At 42.9% G+C, this 25,438-nt stretch overlaps 1 protein-coding gene across 1 annotated transcript in view; it reads left to right on the top strand.

The window, feature by feature from the left end:
• The window catches only part of STAC (SH3 and cysteine rich domain), a 115,990-nt gene extending 92,052 nt beyond the window's left edge, over positions 1-23,938 (top strand). The window contains exons 9-11 of the mRNA XM_040246285.1: positions 9,451-9,502; positions 9,597-9,734; positions 22,196-23,938. Of these exons, the coding sequence (XP_040102219.1) occupies positions 9,451-9,502; positions 9,597-9,734; positions 22,196-22,294 (289 nt within the window). The 3' untranslated portion in view covers positions 22,295-23,938. The remainder of the gene's footprint in view (positions 1-9,450; positions 9,503-9,596; positions 9,735-22,195) is intronic.
• The last annotated feature ends 1,500 nt before the right edge of the window (positions 23,939-25,438 follow it).

Here is a 25,438-nt window from a genome sequence, read left to right as displayed (position 1 = left end):
AGAATTCCATGGACAGAGGAGCCTGGCGGGCTATAGTCCATGGGGTGCAAAGAATTGGACACAACTGAGTGACTAACACTTTCACTGTGTATCAAATTATTTACACTACATCATTCATTTAAATCTTTAAAAAAAAAAAAAAGGCATTGAAGCCGCCTTGGGAAGCCAGGGAAGATTTAAGGAGGTAGCATCGCAACCCATCCAAGACTTTCAGAAAGAGTGGACATGAGTACCTGTACGGCTTAAATAGTGAGCAGTCATTCTCTCTTCCACTGAGGAAAGGATAACAGAAGAATAGTTCAGCTATAAGAACAGCTGGTGCCAGATGCAAGCCAGTTGCAAATCCCATTACAAAAGAAGTTGTGGAAATTCACTGCAGGAGCATATTTAGATTTTTATATTCATCCCAGCCTTCATTCTGGAAAGACTGTCTTAAAATTCAGTAAACCTTAGCAAATGGACACTTGGCTGTTTGGTTCATATTTCAAGGAGACAAATGGTCTTTTACCCTTTTGAGAGGAGAGAAAGAGAAGGAAGTCCAGGAACCCACATGGAAGTGGAGGTTTAGAGCTGTTACCTGGGGAGGCAGACTCTTCATCCACTGTTTTTCTTCTACCCCAGGCTTTCCATCCTACACTGAGGTGGCAGGTTTCCTCTCTGAAAAGAAAGACAATTTATATTAGCAGATTCAGATAATGTGTTAATTTTGCCCTTTTTGGCCACTCACATTACTCCTTATAAATCTATTTGGATTGTTAAATTTGGTTCAAAAGAACAGGAACTGTGTGATTATAGAGTGGGGTTCATGAAAAGTCACTCCTGGTCAAGGATAATTTTTTAAAATTAAAATCATTTTAATGTCAGAATTTTAATTTGAATCACTAATGAATGAGAGAACCAGTATACTTTCACATCTGATTCAAAGGAAAATTCACTCAGCACCCACATATAGGCAGTTAGGAGTGCTGACGTGAACTTACAAATAGGTGCAAAAGTAGATAATATTCACAGGGTAGTCACTGACTACTTTCTGCCAGACACAGTTCACTAACGTTTCTAGGGGTAAGGCTCATTTGCGTTATTGCAGAGATGTGCAGTAACTCAAAGACACTGAAAGGGGGAGGTGACCCAGAAGGGGGCACCAGACAGCACCCCAGATCAATCATCAGTTTTGCCCATTTCAGAGTCTTCCAAATTGTCCCTGACAGCCCCTTGCCTTCTTTCAACTGATGTGAGGTGGTTCTAGCAAGCAGTATTTTGCAAAAGAGAGAACAGTGGTTAAGATGGTTAAACCACGTGTTACAATCCGTGTGAATCTCCAGGAGAACATTATTAAAATAGAGACTCCTGGGTTACACCCATACTGGAGACTCAATTCCCACTTGGAAATCTGTATGGTTAAATATTCCCTTAGACTCTGGTAATCTGCCAGGTTTGAGAACAACTGTGACTTATCTGATTTCTCCTGAGATGAACAGTGGGCCAGCGGCTGACCCAAATGGGATGCAGGTTTCTGATCCTCAGCCAGTGCTCAATACACTGGTCAGCACTGGGGCTTTGGCCTGTGGTTTATTTGGTAACGTCCTCCACTCTGTAAGGTTTTATAAATCCTCCATAAAATAAGAAAAGGAGAGCCCTCAAGACAGTGTTAGACAAAATAAGACTTGGTGTCTCGTTTCCATTCTCTTAAGTACATTACTGCTTGGCAAATGCATCAACTTAATTAAAACTAAATGTAATTCTAATGCACCAATTTGATTTAAAAATAATCTTCACAGTCACCAGGACATCAAAATGCAATTAAGGGCTATTTGAGGAAAGTCTCTGATGCATATTATGCTCTGACGCTGTGCTATGTCAAGAAACCCAGATCTTCCCAAATATCACTAATGTGTTTAGCAGCCTCTCTCTCACTCAAATGCCTTTTTCAATTAGGTTCTGGAGAGCATGATATGTGACAGTTCAGGAACATTTACCAAATCTCATCCACATGGCCCTTTAGCTGAATGCTTTCTCTCTGAGCTGGTCTCTGGACTTGAGAAGGTGCAGGCAAGTCTTCTGGATGCCAAGCTTAAGACAAAATCACACTGCAGAGTTTAGGAGTTCCTGTTCCCTAACCATATGCTAAGATTTTAAAGGCTCCGGACCAGGATAATGGAAATCAAGGAAAGGGTCTAGGGGGAAATTCAGCAATAGATCTGAAACTAATAGAGCAGTTTGGCTGGCTCCTTTTCTGTTCCCCTTGAAGCTTCTCTGGTGGCTCAGATGGTGATGAAACCACCTGCAATGCAGGAGACGTGGGTTTGATCCCTGATTTGGGAACATCCCCTCGAGAAGGGAATGGCAACCCACTCCAGTATTTTTGCCTAGAGAATCCCATGAACAGAGGAGTCCACGGGATCGCAAAGAGTTGGACACGACTGAGTGACTTTCACTTTTACTTTTCTGTTCCCCTTGGCTGGAGTTTCTCCAGGAGATTTGTTTGGCCTGAGTAAGAGTGGTTGATGTAAGCTTGGTTTGGGGTTCTTTTTGCCTAATGAATGGGAAACTGTAAAAAAAAAATTTTAAATCCCCAAATAGTTGCAGAGTAAAATGGGCAATTCTAAGGAGTTTCACAAAGTTTGAGGGATACAAGAGGCAGCATGACTTAGTGGACTTGGTGGAATCAAACCCTCTTAGGGAGAAAGTCTCTCTTGATCTTCTTCCTTGTGTGTAATTGCTACTAGTCTCCCCCACTTCATTCAGTGAACTTTGCTGTCCCCAGGCTCTGGGTAGGGGGGACCTGCACCCTTCCAACATCTCCCCGGAAGTCAGCTACGTGGGCAGTAGATTCCTCCCTCCACCCTGAGCCTGCCACAACTTTGTGGTCTCTACCTGGAGTCAAGGGGAAGAGAGAAGGGGGTTGGGGATGTGAAGAGAGAGAAGCTTTCCTGAAACTCTGAATTACATCAAAGGTCAGTTTTTGAAGCCACTTAAGAGGTCAAAGGTTATTACATTAAGCAGTTGTCCCTGTGAAACCTAAGGGGACACTGAATTTTCTCATATCCCAGTGAAAAGCTAAATTTTTAGAGCAATTTTTAGGAAATTATAATTTTTAAGCCTTTATTGTATATCATTCACAGTGCTGAAGGCTTTCACATAGGTCTTCTCATTTAATTCACATAGCAACTTTGCAAAGTCAATATAGTTCACTGTATAGAGAGATGGAGATATAGATACCTTGGAGTATGTCCTTATGTGAATATCATTGAGGCAGCTCAGTCTCAAAGAAGCATGTTTGTTTAGAATTTTTGTTTGGGCTTAATTCCAAACATGTCTATGCCCCTCGAGTGTATTTCTTCTCATTTAGCAGTGATACTGTTAAGTTACCAGTTGAGATCACCAACATCTTGAGGACAGTAACTATGTCTTAACAGCCATAATAACCACCATCTCTTGTGGGCTTATCTAAATGTGTTTCTTAAGTACTAACTCATTTAATCTTTGAAAAAGTAAGGAATGTACTATTATTATCTTCACCTGACAGTTAAGATGACTGATGCTTTGAAGAATCTTTTTATCCTGAGTACACACCTAAGACCTAACACATGACCTCATTAGAAGGGTGTCACTGTCTCCAACCATAGGAATCTGTGTTCTATGTGGGGACCGGAGACAGGCTGGATGGGGGGCCTCGAGACAGCTCACAGTCGACCCTCTGGGAGCCCCCACCCATGGAAGACTCAAGCATCTTCATAACTTAACCTTGCAGAAGAGTTCCCTGTGGATGGCTGGGCTTGCCTGCATCATTCATGCGCTCTGTGAACATTGTGCCCTCACAGTCCCTGAAACCAGTGTACCTGGGTGAGGGCAAGATGGGTTGCTGTGTCCGAGTGGAAAACCAAATGAGGGAAGCAGAGGACTGCTGGAAACGACCCCAGACAGCAACCGTCCAGCTCACACGCACATACACGTAAACACACATATACACACTCACAAATAAACTCCGTCCTCCTTGATTCTGTAGTTAGCTTTGTTACTTTCTTCCTACCCCTGTGGATAGCCCACAGTTCCCTCAGAATTTTAAGATGTTCCCTGAACCATGATATAGGCAACCTGAAAGTCTTCCTAAAGGTTTAAGACCCATTTTACTGAGCAAACAAAAAGGCCAGCTGCAGTGTTCTGATCTCTCCGCTCCAAATTGTATTGTTTCTGAAGTGCATTGTACATTTTATCAATGTATATAATTCTCCAGTACTTTGGCCACCTGATGCAAAGAGCCAGCTCATTGGAAAAGACCCTGATGCTGGGAAAGATTGAAGGCAGGAGGAGAAGGGGACGACAGAGGATGAGATGGCTGGATGGCATCTCCGACTCAATGGACATGAGTTTGAGCAAACTCCAGGAGATGGTGAAGGACAGGGAAACCTGGAGTGCTGCAGTCCATAGGGTTGCAAAGAGTTGGACATGACTGAGCTACTGAACGAAAACAACAACATAATTTTGGGTTACAATGCAGCAGGATTTTTACCTGAACTTAGGATGTTCTGATTGATTGAATAAAGCAAAAGAAACAGGAAAATCCCCTGGAGGAGGGCATGGCAACCCACTCCAGTATTCTTGCCTGGAGAATCCCATGGACAGAGGACCCTGGTGGGCTGCGGTCCATAGGGTCACAAAGAGTTGGACAAGACTGAGTGACAGCATGCACAAACTTTTTTAAGTATTTGGGAGCCAGATGAGTTCATCTTCCCTGGACTGTGTAGTCCATGGGGTCACAAAGAGTCCAACACAACTAAGCGACTTTCACTTCCTTTTGAGTTCATCTCCAAGGTTTGGAAATATAGAGTTAAATTATAAAATCTATATATAATGGATCAGAATATAAAGTCACCTAAAAGAAAGAAAATAACTGATATACCAGAGCAGGACTTTCTACTAAGAGAGTGTGATAACACAAAATAAGAAAAAATTATTTCATGGAAAGGGCTCCAGTCAACACAGAGGCATAAAACAGCTGGAGGTAGAGAGTCAGCCTGGCAGTGTCCATCCTAGGAACAACCCCGGGAAGGAGAATTTTAAGCCTTGGGCCTCCGTTCTACCAAGACCCATGGCAAGGCTCTGCCTCAGGAGAGCAGGCGGGCAGAAGAAAGGGAAATAGGACTAAGTTGAGAACAGGTTAGAAGAGAACCCACAGTTGAGAGTGAAGTGTGTGGTGTGGCCACACAGGACCACACCAGCAACTGGGGAGTCAGGGTAACAGCAGCTGCAGCTGTAGGGGCCGTTTACGTGTGGTCAGCAGCTGGGGTAGTGAGGTTTCCCAGGCTCCCCACGGGTTAGCTAATTTGAATAACGTCCCAGGCTCCAGTCACAGAGGCTGTCCTGAGCTGTCCGGAACCCACACCAGGGCAGTTAAGGACGAGACTGGTACATAGTGCCCCAGAGCATTCGAGCCCCAAAAGGGAGGTGGTGTGGGTTGTTAATTTAATCACTTGTCTAAGAGGAACGGATCAGTCCCTAGACAGAGTTTCAAAGTGGGTCAAGGCATTTTTTAAAATAAATTAAAAATATTACATTACACTGAATGATTTTACCTTACGTACCTGCTCAGATCAACTGCCCAGAGCCCGGAGTGGGAAAGAATCTAAGGGGGGGCTCAGGAGGAAAGAATGCTGAGATTGTTGGGGGAGTGTCAGTCAGGCAGAGGCAAGAGGGCTGCAGAAGCCCCGCAAGCCACACATGTACCGACCCAGATATTAGAGCATTGTTGTTGTTTGGGGTTCAAGTACCACCCTAAAGCAAGATCCTTCCCAAAATGAAAACCACATTAGCTGTCTCTGCCTCCTGATTAGAGTATTTAAGTCGTATCAATAGGAATCACTCATTCTTTATGCATCCTGTTTATTTCCCTGATAGCCCTGAAGACAATTTGCAATTATATATTTATTAGTTATGCATACACATTCTATATTTATTATTTATGAAATGTTTAATTATGCATTTTCTTATTTATTATCCGTCTTTCTCACTAGAATATTAGCTCCCGTGAGGCCTTTACTCAGCAAAGTATACCCAATCCCTAGTAGAATCATCCTTTCAGAGTCAGTGGTCTAGAATATTTGTGGAATGAGCAGGTAAACAGAACAGCAAAGGATAAAGGGATGAATGTAATTCTCCTCACTCACCAAGCAATTTTCAGCAATTTGCTGGCAGTGCTCTTTCCTAAGACAGAATCCCTATCACGCTGTCAAGATATCTGATCTTTCGCATACAATTATAGCTTGTATTCCAGTGAGTGCTTTATTCTAACGTGTGGTTTATTTCACGAGTCAGGGGCTCAGGGACTGTCCACCTCTGGGCATGGTCAAGATTGACCATCCAGACCATAAAAATAGATGTTGGAGGGACTTCCCTGGTGATCCAGTGGCTGACTCCATGTTCTGCAATGCAGGGGGACCCAAGTTCAATCCCTGTCAGAGAACTAGACCCCATGTGCTTTAGCTAAGAGTTTGCATGCTGCAACTAAGACCTGGTGCAGTCAAATAAATAAATACATGTTTTTTAAATAGAGGTTGGATTCAGGCAGCATTGTTTTACACCCAGGGAAAGATGCCTCTTCCAATCTTGATTCCCTACTTATAATTTCTGCCAAACCATCAGCAAAGTCACTCTAGTTGATGCTAACACACAGTTTCTTAGGTTACTAGGTTAAATAAATCTGCTGGAGCTAGAAGCATTTTTCTACATTGACTTTCAGCCTTGCTGCTTAATTAAATCCCTCACCTGGGAAAAGAGTGATTTTCATCCTCCTCGCTTTCTGTGGCATCAGCATGAAACTGTGACTGTTGAAATACGAAAATGCCAGTTGTGTTTAATGCTTCGGGTGTAACAAGCCTGTTATATTTGGAATCCCCTACAAAGATAGATATTAACTGAGAATTGAAAATGACAGCAGAGAAGATTGAACCAGAATAGCAAAGGGAGCACACAAATCTACTTCCCTTCTTGCGCCAATCCCTTCAAGTGTGAGAAATATATTTTTCAAAGAATATCTCCGTAATAGTACTAGAAAATAAGAAAAACACTATCAGAAACCCCCAAATCTTGGGAATTTCTTGGGAGACTACAGCAAATAGAGTCAAAGAAGATGACCAGAGTCCAAAGAATGCTCAGAGAGAAACATCTATGTAAGAGCATATTCAAACAGACACTGATCTCACAAAAGAGCGTGCAGGTGTCCCAGTGGCTGAATTGCATTAATGGCTCCAATTCGTCACTGTCCCTGTATCCATGCTCTTTGCCCTGAGACTTTACAATTCCTTTCACCAGAGTTGCTTTGAGGCAGAATGACAGTGTGTCAGTTCTGAGCCTATTCATTAGAAGCCTTACGTGTTTTTCACATCTCCATTTGCTGCCCTGGCAATGCCATGAATGTCCAAACTGGCCTTCTTGGGTATGAGAAACATGGAATAAGGCAAAATCACCCCAGTCATCCCAGCCAGCACCCAAGAATGTCAGTGAAACTTTGAGATTTGGGGACTGTTTGTTACACAGCATTATCACAGCAATATATAACTGATACAGAGTCCCAACAGTGTTCATTCATAACCCATTATTACTGCTTAGAATGAACAATAGGCAGCAGTGGTGTTTGACTCTAGAATTAAACCATCACCTGTGCTCTAAGAAAGGGAACCCGGGCCCAGGGAAGTGTGCCCCTGTGTGGCCCAAAAGACTGAGAAAGAAAAAGAATTAGAGGTAGTTCTGGACCTCCAGAGCTTGTAGAGACTGGTAGGGAAAGAAAAGGCAGCTTTACATGGAGGAAAATAAATGAAGCTTCTCCTTCCCAGGGTTAAGAAAGCCGCTCTTGTTTTTGCCATTGGGGTGGTGGTGGGAGTCCCCATACTGCTTGTCTCCTGTACTTTCAAGCATCCAAAGATGAGATGCACCAACTGACACACCCTGCTGTCTTAAGCAGAGCTTGAAATTAGTCCTCACACGTTGCAGACGCAGATGTATTTGATAGTGGAGAATCACCCAGAGATTCATACCCTGTGTTTTCAGTTATGAATATAAAGAAATAGCCAAGAAACACAGGTGCAGGACAAAATCCCTTGGCATGAAGGAAAAGTAAAGTGTTAAGATAAACTGTGCTTCTGTTGCAGGGGGCATGGGTTCAATCCCTGCTCAGGGAACTAAGATCCCAAATGCTGCTCAGCACAATCAAAAAAAGAAGCAATAAGACAAAGAACAATATAGCTAATCCTAATGGAAACAAATTTAATAAAGGGAAGAAATATTGTTTTTAGTATCTAATAATATCCTCAGCAACATCCATCATGCTCTTCCATCCATAAGATAAAGTTGACAAATGTGAAAAGGAGACATTCAGAAAATGATAAAGAACTCTTGGAAATTAAATTTTCCCTAAAACCCTCAGTACTGTAATAAATATAAATATTACAAGAGATAAGCCCATACACAAACTAAGCAATTAGGAAGATTAAATTGAGAAAAAATTTAGACTAGATTTCTTGTTAAAGACAGAAAATGTGTAAGAAAGACAAAAGATATAGATGATTGATCTAGAAAGTCCAACACATGTTGACTAGAAATTCCAGGAAAAAAGAAGAAAGAAAATGACTGGGAGAAAAGAGTGAAAAAATAATGGACAAGATTTTCCCAAGTTGAAAAATAATATGAGTCTTCAGATAGTAAAAGTGCCATTCGGTGCTGAGTAGAAGGAATAAAAGACACATACATACACACACATGCAGAGGTGGATGTGAAAATCAAATTAGAGATGGCAAATAATCACTGTATCTGCAATACCTATAGCAGAAACATCATATAAGTCTTCAGTTAAACCCAAGTAATTCCTAATGAAGGATATAACATGCACACACACACAAGTCTAAAACAAGCTTCCTGATTCTACCAATATAACAAGTGGCAGGCAAGGGCAATGGAAATTAAGTAAAATTGGTTTCAAGAAGGTACTGAGAAGTTGCAGCTAATAATAAAGACAATGCCTCATGCTAGATGTAGATGGAAGACAAAAGAAACAGCAAATACACCTACATATCTTTGGATAAATGTCAGTGCGTGGAAAAGAGTCCAGAAGGAGACACAGGAAACTGCTGACAGTGGTCCCCTCTGGAGGGCGGGAGGGGGATTAGGGGACAGAATATGAAAAAACTCCGGTTTGCATATTTTAGACTTCCACGTTTTAGAGTTTTTTACAATGCAGAGATGATCATTTCTGTATAAAAATAAAGTTTAAAAAAAATTTTTTTAATACATTCAGCCTCTAACAAAGCTATTTTCATGGGTGGGAAGAGCAGATAAAAGTCATTTTTATTTTAGTATTATTTGGGTGAGTGAAAAGCTACCACTTCTGATTTGAAAATACCATCTTTCTCTTTTTCACCCCCTCTACCCTCCACCCAACTCATTCATTCTTCATTTTAGGCCAGGAGACATGATTACTCTTCTAGAGGACTCTAATGAAGACTGGTGGAAAGTAAGTATTTCTTTGTCTTTAAGAAAGATCATTTGGTAACTATCATTACCGTGAATGCTACAATTATGGCTGCATGCCTGTTTTTTGCTTTCAGGGGAAAATTCAAGACAGAACTGGCTTCTTTCCAGCCAACTTTGTTCAGAGAGTACACCAAAATGAGAAGATTTTTAGATGTGTTAGAACCTTCATTGGGTGTAAGGAACAGGGGCAGATAACACTGAAAGAGAATCAGGTGAGTAAAGCCCACCAGCATACACCAAGTGTGACCAAAATAGAGTAATAGTCATTTGACAAATAGCAATAAATCTGAATGAGTAGAGTCACGTGAGTGTATTCACTTTGAGAAAAGATATTCTTAGTCCAATGATGTTGTGTGTGTGTGTGTGTGTGTGTTTTAATCACTCAGTCGTGTCTGACTCTTTGCGACCTCATGGACTTCTCCAGGCAAGAATACTGGAGTGGGTTGCCTTTCCCTTCTCCAGGGGATCGTCCCAACCCAGGGATCGAACCCAGGTCTCCCACATTGTAGGCGGATTCTTTACCATCTGAGCCACCAGGGAAGCCTGATACTAGTGTAGCAGGATCTAAACAGGCAAAACCAAAATGTTAGGAAGCTCAGTTGCCTTCCCTGAGAACCAAACATTGAGCTTATATAATACTTACAAAGCTTATATACCTATCGGGTTGGCTACAAATTTCCTTTGGTTTTTAAGTAAAAATAAAAGACGTATTTTTCATTTTCACCAAGAACTTTATTGAACAGCGTGTTCACCATTTGGTTCCACGACCTTAACTGCAGAGCATCCTCCAGCGTGAAATCTCTCACACGAAACTTCTCAAACCGCTTTTGACACATTCGCCCAGTCACAGCACCTTCTCCATACACTGCACAAATCTTTTTTTGCTTCAGTTGCATTTTTACCTTTCTTGAAATAATAAAGCATAATAAAAATGTCACTTCTTCCGTCTTCAATATTAAAATAACTACACAAAAACTCACTAATTTTGATGATTTTTTTTAATGCAAGCTGATATGATAGATGTCACAATACAATCTAACAAAATTGTTTCAAATGAAGTTAAAGACAACTCAGTGCTACTAGAGCCATCTTCTAGAAAAAAATCCAACGAACCTTTTGGCCAACCCAGTATATTTTATTTGTTGAAGTTTTACACATGCCCTATAAATGTGGAAACAATGGCTCATAGAGGTGATGTGCCTTGCTCAGGGGCAAAAACCTGGCAAGTGGCCAGGCTGGAACTTAAAGATAGACCTGCAAGCTTCAAGTCAGTGCCTTCCACTGAGCCATGTGCCCTGGACCATGTGGAGCAAACTCAGAATGCAAAGTGCCTTTTGCATAGTCAATTCCCAGGAAAGGCAAGTGTCCTGGGACCAGAAGGACCCCTGGGAACAAATTCTTGCTCATTCAGAAGCCACAGAAGCCTTAGTGAGTCATTCTTGATTCCAGGCAATGGAATCACCCACATCAGACTGAGACCCCCATCTCTAACGCCATACACACCCCACAAAGCAAATGGTTCACATTTCCCATCTGGATTCCATGTCAATGTCTCAAACTTCTCCAAGATTACTCAACTGTATCCTTCCTGTTACAAAATCTGGAAGGTCGTCCGAATGAAATATGTCCAGGAAGGATGTTCATCTTTATTGGCAAAGCATTATTACGTAATTTTGCTAGCTTGTTTGATTTTTCTTCTCAGAATAATCTTGTGCTTCCCCATTTGAGATTAAACATTATTTTATGTTACTAAAATACAAATAGAGCTTCCCTGGTAGCTCAGAGGGTAAAGAATCTGTCTGCAATGCAGGAGATCCAGGTTTGATCCCTGGGTTGGGAAAATCCCCTGGAGAAGGTAATGGCAAGAAACCAACCAGAAGGCAAATTAAAATGTGCTTAAGTTGATCAGTTTCCAGAAGTGGAACAGCTGCTCAGTCAATGACTTCCGCCAATCCCTGGACCATATCCTCCCAACCCCCAATTTTTTTCTGGAAATGAGCTCATATATGTATGTTCCACTCTCATGGTTGAGCTGACAACCTGCTGGGGTAGGGAAGAGACAAACCACCCAGCATCTTTAATGAGTCATCTTCAAGACCCAGCACAGCATTTCAGCTTGAACCTGGAACCACATGGATCTGCCCATAATTGTAGGAAAATGCTATAACCTCTGATAGTTGTCTAGCCTGATATTTCTAAGGGGTGGCCTTTGCACCATCTGAATCAGAATAATATGGGAGCTTGTTGAAAATGCTGATTTCTGACTCCACCCCAGATCTGCTGAAGCAGAAACCTTCAGGGCAAAGGCAGCGAATTAGTCTTTTTACAGACTTCCTGGGTGTTCCGATCAAAGCTAAAATTCGAGAATGACCTTCATTTCCATTTCTCACTTTTGTGTCCTCTAGTAGTTCTGTGACAACTGAAGGCATTTTTATTTCCAGTTACATGTGTGTCAGCAAAATGCACTGAGGTCTCTTTGCTTCTACACAGACTCTCTGTTTTCAGTCTTTGTCATCAATGTGGCAAGCAATTTTTGGAAATACCAGCCCCTTGAAAGAAAATTACATTTTAAAAAATCAATCATTGAGAAGCAATTTAAATTTATCTCCACTTTAGTGTCGTAAACTATTTCAGGTGTAAAAGTCTGAATCTCGCTTTTACTGACTGAGGGGAGGTCGCTGCAATAGCAAAAGCACAGATCCCAGTGTCATACAGAAGTGGCTACGCCCTGTGTGGTTCTGGCAAAATCACCTCTGAATGTCGGTGTTCTCATCTGTAAGACTGGCACAGCAGTGTCTACCTCTTGGCATGGAGATGAGAGTCTCGTCTATCACCTGTGTAAAGTGCCAGCACAGTGCCCAGCCGCCACGGATCAGTGCTGAGCAGAGTCACTACCCTTGCTGCCTAAATGGGACATCCATCTGCAGCAGCCAAGGCCTCCCGAGAGATTACCTAATAAACATCAGAAAGCTTCCCTGGTTGCTCAGGGGTGAAGAACCTGCCTGCAGTGTAAGAGACGCAGGTTCAGTCCCTGGATCGGGAAGATCCCTTGGAAGAGGAAATGGCAACCCACTCCAGTATTATTCTTGCCTAGGAAATTTCATGGACAGAGGAGTCTGACAGGCTACAGTCCAGGGGGTCCCAAAAGAGTCAGACACAACTTTAGCAACTAAAACAACAGCAGCAAACATCAGAAAATAGCATGCTATTTATGTCTAAAAATATAAAGAGACAAATGGTCATTAGCAGGGAAATAGAAGAAATTTGATTCTGAAAACAAATTTAACACATCTCTGTGATTAAATCACATTTCTGCCTCTGGGGTTCATTTATCTTACAGTTATTACATTACTGTTTCCACAGAACTTTTGCTACAAATAGAATTAAGTTATCTTTTTGTCAAGAACATATCGAGAGTTTGCACTGACACAAAAGTATGTTTTCCTCATTTTTGAGATTTAAAAACTATCTTTATGAGATCAACTTAAATACCATAAAACTATTTTTTAATTCATCCATGATTCCATCATCCCTGGAGAACTATTTTAATTGAATCTTATGTTCTATAAAAACATTTTAATGGATAAATCATTTTTAGATTATAAAACTAAAATGCATTTATTGTGGAGAAAATTTGAAAAATACCCCCCAAAATTATAAAGAAGAAAACCAAGATCAAGGTAGTTCAACCATCAAGCAATGATCAACATAAATACCTGTGTGTTATTTTCCACCAAATTTTTCTTATTTTGATATCATATTCTATTTAGTTTCCCAACTTTTATTAACTTAGTTATTAAATGTTTGTCAAAACACAGGTTTTAGCAATTATATAACATATCATCATATAGATCAGAGGTGGCATCAGTCTGGCCCTGTTTTTAAAACAAAGTTTATTGGAACATTGCTGCACTCATTCATTACATATTGCTTATGGCTGCTTTCATACTGCAGCAGCTAAGTTGAGTAATTGCAGTGGAGACCACAAGGCCTGCAAATATTTACTATTTAGTCCTTTACAGAAAAAGTTTGCCAGCTGTACAAGATGTACAGATGTACAAGAAAGTATTTAGTATTCCTCTGTGACTGGATATTCAGAATTTTAAAAAAAACTATTATGGGTAACTGCAATGAACACCTCTAAATCTAAGTTTTTTTCCATAACTCTGATTCCTTCTTTAGAAAATACTTTAGAATTTACAGGAAACCAATAAACCATTTTTCCAGTTCTTGATACATACTGCCTCCCAAAAGTTTATGCCAGTTTACACCCACATCAGCTATTTTTGAGTATATTCAGGTTGCCACATCCTTGCCAGGACTGAGTATTACTGTTTATTACGTATTTGTATAGGATAAAAATGATATCTGTCATTTTTAGAAGTGAGTAATATTTCATGTTAATCCTTATTTCCTGGATGGTTAGGGAAGTTGAAATTTTATCGTGTATGTATTGGGCATTTGTGTTTCTTTTTTAAAAAGAATTTATTTATTTTTCTTTCTGACTGTGATGGCTCTTTGTTGCTATGTGGTGGCTACTCTCTGGGTGCGGGCTTCTGGTCGGGCTTCTCGTTGCAGTGGCTTCCCTTGTGGAGTAGAGGTTCTAGGGTGCTCAGGCTTCAGTAGCTGTGGCACACAGACTCGTAGCTGCGGTTTGCAGGCTCTAGAGCGTGTTCAGTAGTTGTGGCACACAGGCTTAGTGTCCTGCGGCATGTAGAATCATCTCAGACTAGAGAGTCAACCAATGTCCCCTGCATTGCAAGGCAGATGTCTAACCACTGGGCCACCAGGGAAGCCCCTGTATTTCTTTATGTATAATCTGTTTACGTACTTTCTTAGGCTACTGAAAACATTTTCTCCCTTAAAACTATTGACACCTGATCTGCCATACGTGGCCAACATTTCCCTGTTTGTCATTTGCCTTTTGATCTTAATCCTTCTTCCTTCAGGATAATAACTCTTCAGTTGGATCATCTGTTTTACTGTTTTGTCCTTACGGTTTTCATCTCGTTATTGCTTCCCACGTATCACTTCACTTCTTAGAAGAATGTTTCAAGATAGTCCCCCACTTCATTTCAGTTTTCTGAAGTGTCTATGCAGACTTCGACCACTCCTGACATTGATTTTAATTCACTGTTTATTTCCGCACAGTGTTTTCTCCTTAATCAGCCCTCTTCCCTCCGCAGCAGGTTTTCTTTCAGTTCAGGATCTTGAGATGTAGGTTATCCAGGTAAACCTAATGTAATCACAGGGGGTCTTATAAGAGACAGGAGGGTCAGAGTCAGAGGAGATGGCAATGGAAGTAGAGAGAGAGGAAGAAAGAGGAATGTGAAGATGCTGTGTTGCTGGCCTCGAAAATAAAGGAAGGGGCCATGAGCCAAGGAATGTGGGTGGCCTCAGGAAGCTGAAGGCAAGGAAATAGATTCTCACTTAGAGCCTCTGGAGAGACCACAGCCCTGCCAGCACCCTGATCTGGGGACTCTGCTCTCCAGAATTTGTGTTATTTTAGTTTACCAAATCTGTGGCACAGTAAGTCCCCTACATAGGAACCTTGAAGTTGCACACTTTCAAAGATGTGAACGTGTGTTCACATGTCCAGTCACGTAGTTATTAGTTCACGTGTCTGGTGTGCATTGTCTGTGCATGCATCCTCTACAAGTGGCTGTGCTTTTGTGTACTTTACATGCAGTGCTGTATAGAGAACAGTAAGACAGTATCTTTATTTCAAACCCAGGATGTCCAGAAACACGTGTAAAAGCAGTGGTGATGTAGCTGATACTGCTGAGGAACCAAAGGAACTCACGCCACAGGAAGTGACAAGGGGGTTTTCTTTATCTGAGGAGGCACTGTTAGCTTTCGACATGCAGGACCCAAACATAGAACGATCCACGAAGGTTGAAGCAGCTGTTCAGAATGCAGTCCAGTGCTATTGTGTCATCTATGATGAGGAAAAAAGAACTACTTCCCAGACATCGCTGGATCATTTTTTTCAAGAGGGTAGATAGAATTGAATCCAGCAAGGAACCAGAACCTTTGCCATCAGGGTCAGGTGTGAGTGAAATTACAGCTTGCCCTCCGTTTTCTCTTGCTGACGATCCTTCCGCTCTCCCATCTCCCACCTTCTCTCCCTCCTCTTGCCTGTGTACGCAGTGCCAGCTGTCATATTGTACTGCTGTACTTTTCAACATACTGTCCTGTAAAAATGTCTTCTTTATTTTTTGTGTTTCTTTTTTATGTGTTATTTGCATGGGAAGTATCGGGTTGGCCCCAAAGTGTCTCTTGTTTTTTTCAGAAGTTGGCTCTAGTAGTGCTTAGTTGTCTTTAACTTCATTCAAAACAGTTTTGGTGGATTGTATAGTGTAACATCTGTCATGTCAGCCTGCGTTTTTTTAAAAATCAAAATTGGTGAATTTTTGTGTAGCATTTTTATATTGAAGATGGAAGTAAAAAGCAACATTATCAGCATATTATGCTTTATTATTTCAAGAAAGATAAAAACACAACTGAAATGCATAAAAAGATTTGTGCACTGTATGGAGATGATGCTGTGACTGATCAAAAGTGCCAAAAGTGCACTTTTGCACTTTTCATCCTAGAGATATCTCACTAGACAATGCTCCACAGTCAGGTAGAGCAGTTGCAGTCGATAGTGATCAGATCGAGACATTAACTGAGAACAGTCAACGTTACACCACTTGGGAGATAGCCAACATACACAAAATATCCAAATCTAGCACTGAAAATCTTTTGCACCAGCTTGGTTATGTTCATCGCTTTGATATTTGGGTTCCACATAAGTTAAGTGAAAAAAAACCTTCTTGACCATATTTCCACATACAATTCCTTTCTTAAATGTAACAAAAATGTGTTCCATTAACAAATTGTGATGAGCAATGAAGTGGATCCTGTACAATTATGTAGAATGGAAGAGACAGTGAACCACCACCAACCAGACCTAAGGCTGCTCTTCATTCAAAGAAGGTGATGTTTTGTATATGGTGGGTTGGAAGAGACTCCTCTGTTATGGGCTCCTCCAAGAAAAAGAAACAATTAAGTCCAAGTACTGCTCCCAGTTAGACAAAATGAAAGCAGCACTTGATGAAAAGCATCTGAAATTAGTCAACAGAAAACTCAGTCTCCCAACAGGATAATGCAAGGCTGCATATTTCTTTGATAACCAGGCAAAAACTGTTACAGCTTGGCTGGAAAGTTATGATTCATTTGCTGTATTCACAAAATACCACACCTTCAGATGTCTATTTATTTCTTTATAAGATTATCTTAATGGATAAAAAGTTCAGTTCATGGAAAGACTGTAAAAGGCACCTGGAATAGTTCTTTGCTCAAAAAGATTAAAAGTTGGGAAGATGGAGGCAGAAGGTAGTGGAACAAAATGGTGAATATGTTGTTCAATAAAGTTCTTGGTGAAAATGAAAACTGTCTTTTATTTTTACTTAAAAACTGAAGGTACATTTTATCTAACCCAATATTATAAACCTTTTACAGTATAGTACTGTATAACTGACTGTGTTAGTTGGGTAACTTGGCTAACTTTGTTGGACTTATGAACAACTTGGACTTAGACATGTCTTGGAATGGAACTGGTTTGTATTTAAGGGACTTAGTGTAATTTGTTACAGCAACCACAGGAAATTTGTTTCATGTGCAAAAGCAACTTGGCAGACGTAATTATGTCACAGGTTATGGACCCTGTGGCAGGGGGTAGCCTGGACTGTCTAAATTGGCCAAATCTAATCACTTGGGTCCTTAAAGGCAGTGAAGTATAGCTTCCGGGAGCCAGAGAGATGCCGCAAAAGAGGGTAGAAGAGAGATGAGGCAGAAGGGTAGGTCAGAGAGAGATTCAGTGTGGGAAGGACTCAGCCCACCCTTGCTGGATGAAGATGTAAGAAGGGGCCTCAAGTCAGGGAGTTCAAGTGGCCTCTAGAAACTGAGAATGACCCAGGGCTGGCAGCCAGCAAGGAAACCGGGACCTCAGGCCTACAGCTACAAGTAACTAAATTCAGCAACAACCTAAATCAGCCTGGAACAGGATTCTCTCCTAGAGAAACAGGAGAGAAGATAAGGGAATAGGACCTGCTGACTCCTTGATATTGGCCTTGTGAAACCCAGAGCAGAGAAAATTAGCCAAGCCCACCAGATACAGGACTTAGATAACTGTGACACCAGACTGTTGGGGTGTTTTGTTTTGTTTTGGTAGCCCCAATATTTTTTATTTTATTTTTTAAATTAATTTTTATTGGAGTATAGTTGCTTTACAATGTACCACAAAGTGAGTCAGCTATATGTATACATATTAGATTGTGTTGTTGAAAGCCACTGAGTTCATGGTAATTTGTTATGATAGCAGTAGTAAACCAATACATATCTCAAGTCGCAAAACTGCAGTTGAGTCGACCTCCAGAGGTATGTTTTACTAATACAGGGCAGTTCTTGGCTTTGTAATTCAGCAGTTTGATCCCAGGATCAAGGATCTAGATTCCTCCATCCCTCTGTTCTGCTAACGTTGAAATGTTAGCCACCTCCCCTAGTGGTCACAGAGGGTTGCAGGCCCTCCAAAAATCCTTGCCAGAAGAAAGAGATTTTTCTTCCCAGTGCATTTCTTACAAGAAGAAAACAAATCCTCCCAGAAGTTTCCAAGGAGATAGTCCTTCCTGTTTCATTGGCTAGAACGAGTCCCATGGGAACCACTAGGCGAATCGCTGGCACAGAGGACAGAAACACATTTGGAACAATTAGGATTTATCTGAGTCCTGTAGGCTACAGATCAACAACAGAACAAAAGTCCCCACTCTGCTGCATGGGAAGAGGGCAATGATGACTGTTGATGTCAACCAAGCCTGTCTGTGGCATCTTTTAGTCTGGTAGATTTATCCTTAGTCCAGCAGCACAACTTGCTCCTGTCATCAGTTGAGCTCACCTCCAAAGGTCTTAGAGAAATTTCAGCTTCTGGAATGGTTGTCAGTCTGTGTGTTTAGTATTTCGACATTTTTTTCTCCACCTCCAGTTCCCTATCTTTTCCCAGGTATTTTTGAGAGGAAGACTGAATCCAAGAGTGGTAGGCAAGAAATCTTTTGAAATAAAATGAATGTTTATCTGCTCTAAGTGGCAGCATATTTAACTGTCAGTGAGGTTGGAGGCAGGACTTCCCAAGTGGCTCAGAGGTAAAGAATCCACTTGCAGTGCCCAAGACGCAGGAAACATGGGTTCGATCCCTGGGTTGGGAGCATCCCCTGGAGGAAGGCATGGCAACCCACTCCAGTATTCTTGCCAGGAAAATGCCATGGATAGAAGAGCCTGGCAGGCTACAGTCCATAGGGTTGCAAGGAGTCTAACACAGGGCTGAAGTGACTGAGCACACACACACACACAAGCTTGGAGGCAATGCAAGGGGAAACCTTATTAGCATATATGCTCTCAGAAGTGAGTTAGACTGTAGGACTTTAGCCAGATAGGCCCACCATGGGATGGAGCCAAGGGGGGCACTTAACCCACAGTTCAGTTCAGCTCAGTTCAGTCGCTCAGTCGTGTCCGACTCTGCGACCCCATGAATCGCAGCACGCCAGGCCTCCCTGTCCATCACCATCTCCCAGAGTTCACTCAGACTCACGTCCATCTAGTCTGTGATGCCATCCAGCCGTCTCATCCTCTGTCGTCCTCTTCTCCTCCTGCCCCCAATCCCTCCCAGCAGCAAAGACTTTTCCAATGAGTCAGCTCTTCGCATGAGGTGGCCAAAGTACTGGAGTTTCAGCTTCAGCATCATCCCTTCCAAAGAAATCCCAGGGCTGATCTCCTTCAGAAGGGACTGGTTAGATCTTGCAGTCCAAGGGACTCTCAAGAGTCTTCTCCAACACCACAGTTCAAAAGCATCAATTCTTTGGCGCTCAGCCTTCTTCACAGTCCAACTCTCATATCCATACATGACCACAGGAAAAACCATAGCCTTGACTAGATGGACCTTAGTTGGCAAAGTAATGTCTCTGCTTTTCAATATACTATCTATGTTGGTCATAACTTTTCTTCCAAGGAGTAAGCGTCTTTTAATTTCATGGCTACAGTTACCATCTGCAGTGATTTTGGAGCCCAAAGAAATAAACTCTGACACTGTTTCCACTGTTTCTCCATCTATTTCCCATGAAGTGATGGGACCAGATGCCATGATCTTCGTTTTCTGAATGTTGAGCTTTAAGCCAATTTTTTCACTCTCCTCTGCCACTTTCATCAAGAGGCTTTTTAGTTCCTCTTCACTTTCTGCCATAAGGATGGTATCATCTGCATATCTGAGGTTATTGATACTTCTCCCAGCAATCTTGATTCCAGCTTGCGCTTCTTCCAGTCCAGCATTTCTCATGATGTACTCTGCATAGAAGTTACATAAGCAGGGTGACAATATACAGCCTTGACATACTCCTTTTCCTGTTTGGAACCAGTCTGTTGTTCCATGTCCAGTTCTAACTGTTGCTTCCTGAGCTGCATACAGATTTCTCAAGAGGCAGGTCAGGTGGTCTGGTATTCCCATCTCCTTCAGAATTTTCCACAGTTTATTGTAATCCACACAGTCAAAGGCTTTGGCATAGTCAATAAAGCAGAAATAGATGTTTTTCTGGAACTCTCTTGCTTTTTCCATGATCCAGCAGATGTTGGCAATTTGATCTCTGGTTCCTCTGCCTTTTCTAAAACCAGCTTGAACATCAGGAAGTTCACAGTTCACGTATTGCTGAAGCTTGGCTTGGAGAATTTTGAGCATTACTTTACTAGCGTGTGAGATGAGTGCAGTTGTGCGGTAGTTTGAGCATTCTTTGGCATTGCCTTTCTTTGGGATTGGAATGAAAACTGACCTTTTCCAGTCCTGTGGCCACTGCTGAGTTTTCCAAATTTGTTGGCATATTGAGTGCAGCACTTTCACAGCATCATCTTTCAGGATTTGAAACAGCTCTACTGGAATTCCATCACCTCCACTAGCTTTGTTCGTTCTGAAACATGAACCAGACACCAGTCCGTGGTGTGCCCCCAGTGCCAGGAGTCACACATCAGGCTCTCGAAGTATCCTGATATGTAACTATAAAGCTCCTTATTCTGTGTCAAAGAAGGGCCCACTCTGTTGGTTTCTGTTGGTGCCCTGCCTGCATCACTAGACGGGGGCACCATCTTCTAGTTGCTGTGTCAATGACTAACAACTCATAGCTGCCCTTTCTCCAGCGAATCCCCCAGAGAGCTGCCTCCCAGAGAGGTTATGCTTCTCACTCTACAATGATATCTAATATCTAACATGTGGTCCAAACTGCCAGACCCCTTGCTTCTAAGGGGTCAATGACACAGTTAAAACTCTGGAGCTTGCTGTGGGATCAGGCTGAGGTTCACGTCCAGCTGAGCCCACAAGCTTTCCAGCTCCTTCTCTTGCCCCATCCTATTTCCCTCACTTCCCACTTCCCCAGAGCACTCCCACAGCAGGCCACTTGTGCAAGGATTCTTATCTCAGGCTCTGTTCCTAGGGAATTCAACCTAAGACACAACCCGCCACACTTGGTAGCAAGTTCAACAGGAGAAACTCACAACACAGCAACAGCCCTTTGAAACCACTTCTCACTTACAGCTGGAACATACCCACCTTTCCATTCCATTTGAAAGTCACTCAGTTGTGTACAACTCTGTGACCCCATGGACTATAGAGTCCAGGGAATTCTCCAGGCCAGAATACTGGAGTGGGTAGCTGTTCCCTTCTCCAGGGGATCTTCCCAACCCAGGAATTGAACCCAGGTCTCCCGCATTGCAGGCAGACTCTTTACCAGCTGAGCCACAAGGGAGGCCCTTACATGCCCTTCAATGTTATGTAAAGCGTGAATGACAAAGTACCCAAGTGGATATTAACCACCTCCTTTTAAAGTCTAGTGTAGGCGATCTTGCTCTGAAATATACAAGAAATGAGTGTGTGTGTACTCAGTCATGTCCAACTCTTTGGGACTCCATGGAGTGTAGCTTGCCTGGCTCCTCTGTCCATGGGATTCTCCAGGCAAGAATACTGGAGTGGGTTGCTATTTCCTTCTCCAGGGAATCTTCCCAACCCAGGGATCAAACCCACGTCTCTTGTGTCTCATCCATTAGCAAGCAGATTCTTTGCCACTGTGCCATCTGGGAAGCCCCAAAGTATGCAAGATATTAGCATCTGTTTGTCTGGGACCAGGAATGAAATAGCTTCCTTTGACTTCCTGATATTTTACGTATAAACTTCCAGGTATATGACAGGAGCCCTCTAAGTGGTGGCTGTTATTTTGGATTATAAAATAATGCATCAAGGACTCATTGAGTGGTGCATGCTAGGCTCTGTGCTAAATGTTATCTCATTCTGTCCTTCTGGGGTCTCTCAACAGGGACACTTGTGAAGGGAACACAGAATCATCACCTCCAGTCCTGCTGTACTGATCCTCATTCATAAAGCTGAATCTCAGAAAACATTCAATGCCTCGATCTAGTTCCAAACCCAGGGTGGTGCCTAAATTCTTACCAAATATTTTTCTGTCCAAGCCACAATTTCCCTAAACCAGTCCCTCTTTTCCAATTTGGTGTCTGCTGACCTCAGCCAGCAGTGACACAAGCCGTGGGTTCTGGCTTCTTTCCTTTTTACACATGTCTTTTTTTTCTCCTTCCTTTTATTCAGATCTGTGTGGCTTCTGAAGAAGAACAAGACGGCTTTATCAGAGTGCTCAGTGGAAAGAAGAGAGGCCTGGTCCCCCTCGATGTTCTAGAAAACATCTGATTGCCGGCCCCTCCTTTGGAAGTCGGCAAGCCCTGGGGTGACGCCTCATCTCACACTGTGTTAACCCAGAGGAGCTGCCGCACTGACCAGCTACCCAGGAAACAGTGAGACGAGACTCAAGGGTCTGAGACTGTGGGGGAACAGCCTCAAGGCAGGGGGCCCATGGCTGCCCAAGGTGGGGGTGAGGCTGAGAGCTTCAGCTTGTGGAGCCAAGTGCAAGCCAAGTGCGGTACCCAGCAGGTGGTAACCACTGTTGTCCCCCAGAACTCACCTCCCTCCCCTTCCATGTGGTGTAAGTTAACCCGCTGGAGGGCGCTCCAGTCTGAGGGGTGGCCCCCGGATGAGGCTCGGATCCACGTAGCCAAGTGTGATTCTGGCTCCAGACCTTTATCCCCAGTACCCACCAGTCAGCATCGTCACATGTGAGAGCCCTGCAGTCTTTCTGAAGAGCAGCAGGAAGCCCTACTCCCTAACCCCTAACATGCCAGTGCTCCCCACTGACCCCCACCCCCACTTTACAATCCAGCCAAATTGCTGTCCTCCGAGTACCTCCTGGTGGTGTGTGTTAATATGTGGGCTAAGCTGATGTGGCAGCAACTTGAAGACCTGATGTGCCCTGCAATTGCCGTCAGGCAGTCCCTCCTGCCACTCTCACTACCAGATGCAGGATACGAAGCAGGGTGGTGGTGGGTCAAGCGGGGGAAGGTAGGGCAGAGAGCTCTTATTTATTGACAGCTATACAGCCCTTTCCTTTCAATGATGAAACTCTTTCCCCGAGGAGATGGAGCTGGGGACGTGAATGTGGCAGAAAGTCTCCGTGAGAGCTTCATCTTCATTTGACATCTTCTGTATTGGGGGAAGTTCCCCCTCCTGCCATCCCATAGGACTCCCTTTTGGAGGTTGAGCCCACCTTACAGGGAATCGGAATCATGGAGGAGAAACAGAAACAGCCTCTTAGGAGAAAAGTAGCCAGATTGGAATCCATTCTTCTTTAGGGCAGGATATTTTGCCCCAGCAGATGTAAAATGGAATGTAATCCATAATGCTTCATCCCTCTGCAAGCAGAGGCACTTGGTCCTATTTAGCATCAACTAGAGGAGTCCCTCTTACTCTGTATGTACTACTGTTTACAAGAACACAATATACTGTGATGCCTTCCTCCTCCAGCCTCCTCCTAGCATTCAGACTCTCATCTTATTAATACAGTTAAACTTTAGTTCAGTGACCTTGCAATCAATGTCAGTTTGGTTTATTTTGTTACAGAGCAATAAAGTCATTAGAACAATTGGTTTTTAAAAGACTTAAGTGGATGCATTCTGTGCACGTAAACATTATTTCCCAAACCAAAGCACCGTTTGTCTCCATTTATTTCTTTTTTTACCGCTCAGTGTGAAGTTAGGAGCTGAGACAGGATGGCTGCTGCTTCCACAGTAGTTTGGATGCCTTACTCTCATTTTAAAGCCAGCGTCCAGAATGTCCTCCGTCTATGATACAATGTGAAAACTGAGTGAGCAGAGTCAAGACGGATTCTTCAAGAGCCAGGATGGATAACGTGACTGCCAGTCCATTGAAGGAAATAAATACAAATGCTCTCTGCCTCTTAATCCCGTCTAATAAAGACAACACAGTGGCTGGAAGGAGCACAGAAAACACGTGTCCTGATCTCTTCTTTCTAGTGGAACAACCGCTGAAGCTTTGCGGTACACATTTGTCACATCCTCAGTTCAGTTCAATCACTCAGTCGTGTCTGACTCTTGGCGACCCCATGGACTGCAGCACGCCAGGCTTCCCTGTCCATCACCAACTCCCGGAGCTTACTCAGACTCATGTCCATCAAGTTGGTGGTACCAGCCAACCATCTCATCCTGTCGTTCCCTTCTCCTCCCACCTTCAATCTTTCCCAGCATCAGGGTCTTTTCCAACGAGTGAGTTCTTCTCATCAGGTGGCAAAGTATTGGAGTTTCAGCTTCAGCATCAGTCTTTCCAATAACTACACGACTGATTCCCTTTAGGAGGGACTGGCTGGATCTCCTTGCAGTCCAAGGGGCTCAACACTGTCTGTGCTGTTCAGTCTCCAACACCACACTTCAAAAGCATCAATTCTTTGGTGCTCAGCTTTCTTTATAGTCAACTCTCCCATCCATACATGACTCCTTGAAAAACCATAGCTTTGACTAGACGCACCTTTGTTGGCAAAGTAATGTCTCTGCTTTTTAACATGCTATCTACGTTGGTCATAGCTTTTCTTCCAAGGAGCACCAGGGTCTTTTCTCATGAGTCAGTTCTTCGTATCAAGTGGCTAAAGTATCGCAGCATCAGCTTTAGCATCTATTCTTCCAATAAATGTTCATGGTTGATCTCTGCTTCCTGATAGCCTTGCCTTTGTGTAGTTCCCTCCCACACTGAGTCAGGGCTGGTCTGTGGCCAACAGAATACAGCAAAAGTGATCCTGCGTGACAACCATGGCTAGGTCAGAAAAGTCCCTGAAGCTTCTGCCTTGATCTCTTGGATTGCTACCCCTGGGAACCCTGAGCCACTGTGTAAGTTTATCTACTCTGAGGCCACGATCCCGGAGAGAGCCACTGTGAGACCACACATTACTGCAGCAGCGAACAACCCAGACATCACAGAGCGGCAGTCATCAGGCTGAGCTCTGCCCAAATGTAAGATTTATGAACAAGATAAAGATGTTTTTAAGTCATTAGATTTGGGAGTGATTTGTTATACACATATAGATAACTGGAATGGGGACTTTGTCATTGAAGCCAGCATTAGAAAGGAGGAAAAAACTTTCTGCACGACGTGGCCCATAAGTTTTTGCAAACATGAAGTATTGGCAGTGTCAACTAAAAAAAGATGTACAACTTGAGAGTTGTGAGTTTTAAGTTTTATTGGGGGGCAAAATGAGGACTGCAGCCTGGGAGGCAGACTCTCAGATAGCTCTGAGAGACTGCTCCAAAGCAGCAGTGGGGGCAAGTCCATATATAAGGTTTTGGTGACAGAGGAGTTCAATACCAGAGAAGGCAATGGCACCCCACTCCAATACTCTTGCCTGGAAAATGCCATGGACGGAAGAGCTTGGAAGGCTGCAGTCCATGGGGTTGCTGAGGGTCGGACACAGCTGAGCGACTTCACTTTCACTTT

This window comes from Oryx dammah, unplaced genomic scaffold (assembly GCF_014754425.2).
Source record: "Oryx dammah isolate SB20612 unplaced genomic scaffold, SCBI_Odam_1.1 HiC_scaffold_9, whole genome shotgun sequence".
Lineage (NCBI taxonomy): Eukaryota > Metazoa > Chordata > Mammalia > Artiodactyla > Bovidae > Oryx > Oryx dammah.
The sequence above is the reverse complement of the archived record's forward strand: the minus strand, read 5'-3'. Positions and strand labels throughout refer to the sequence as shown.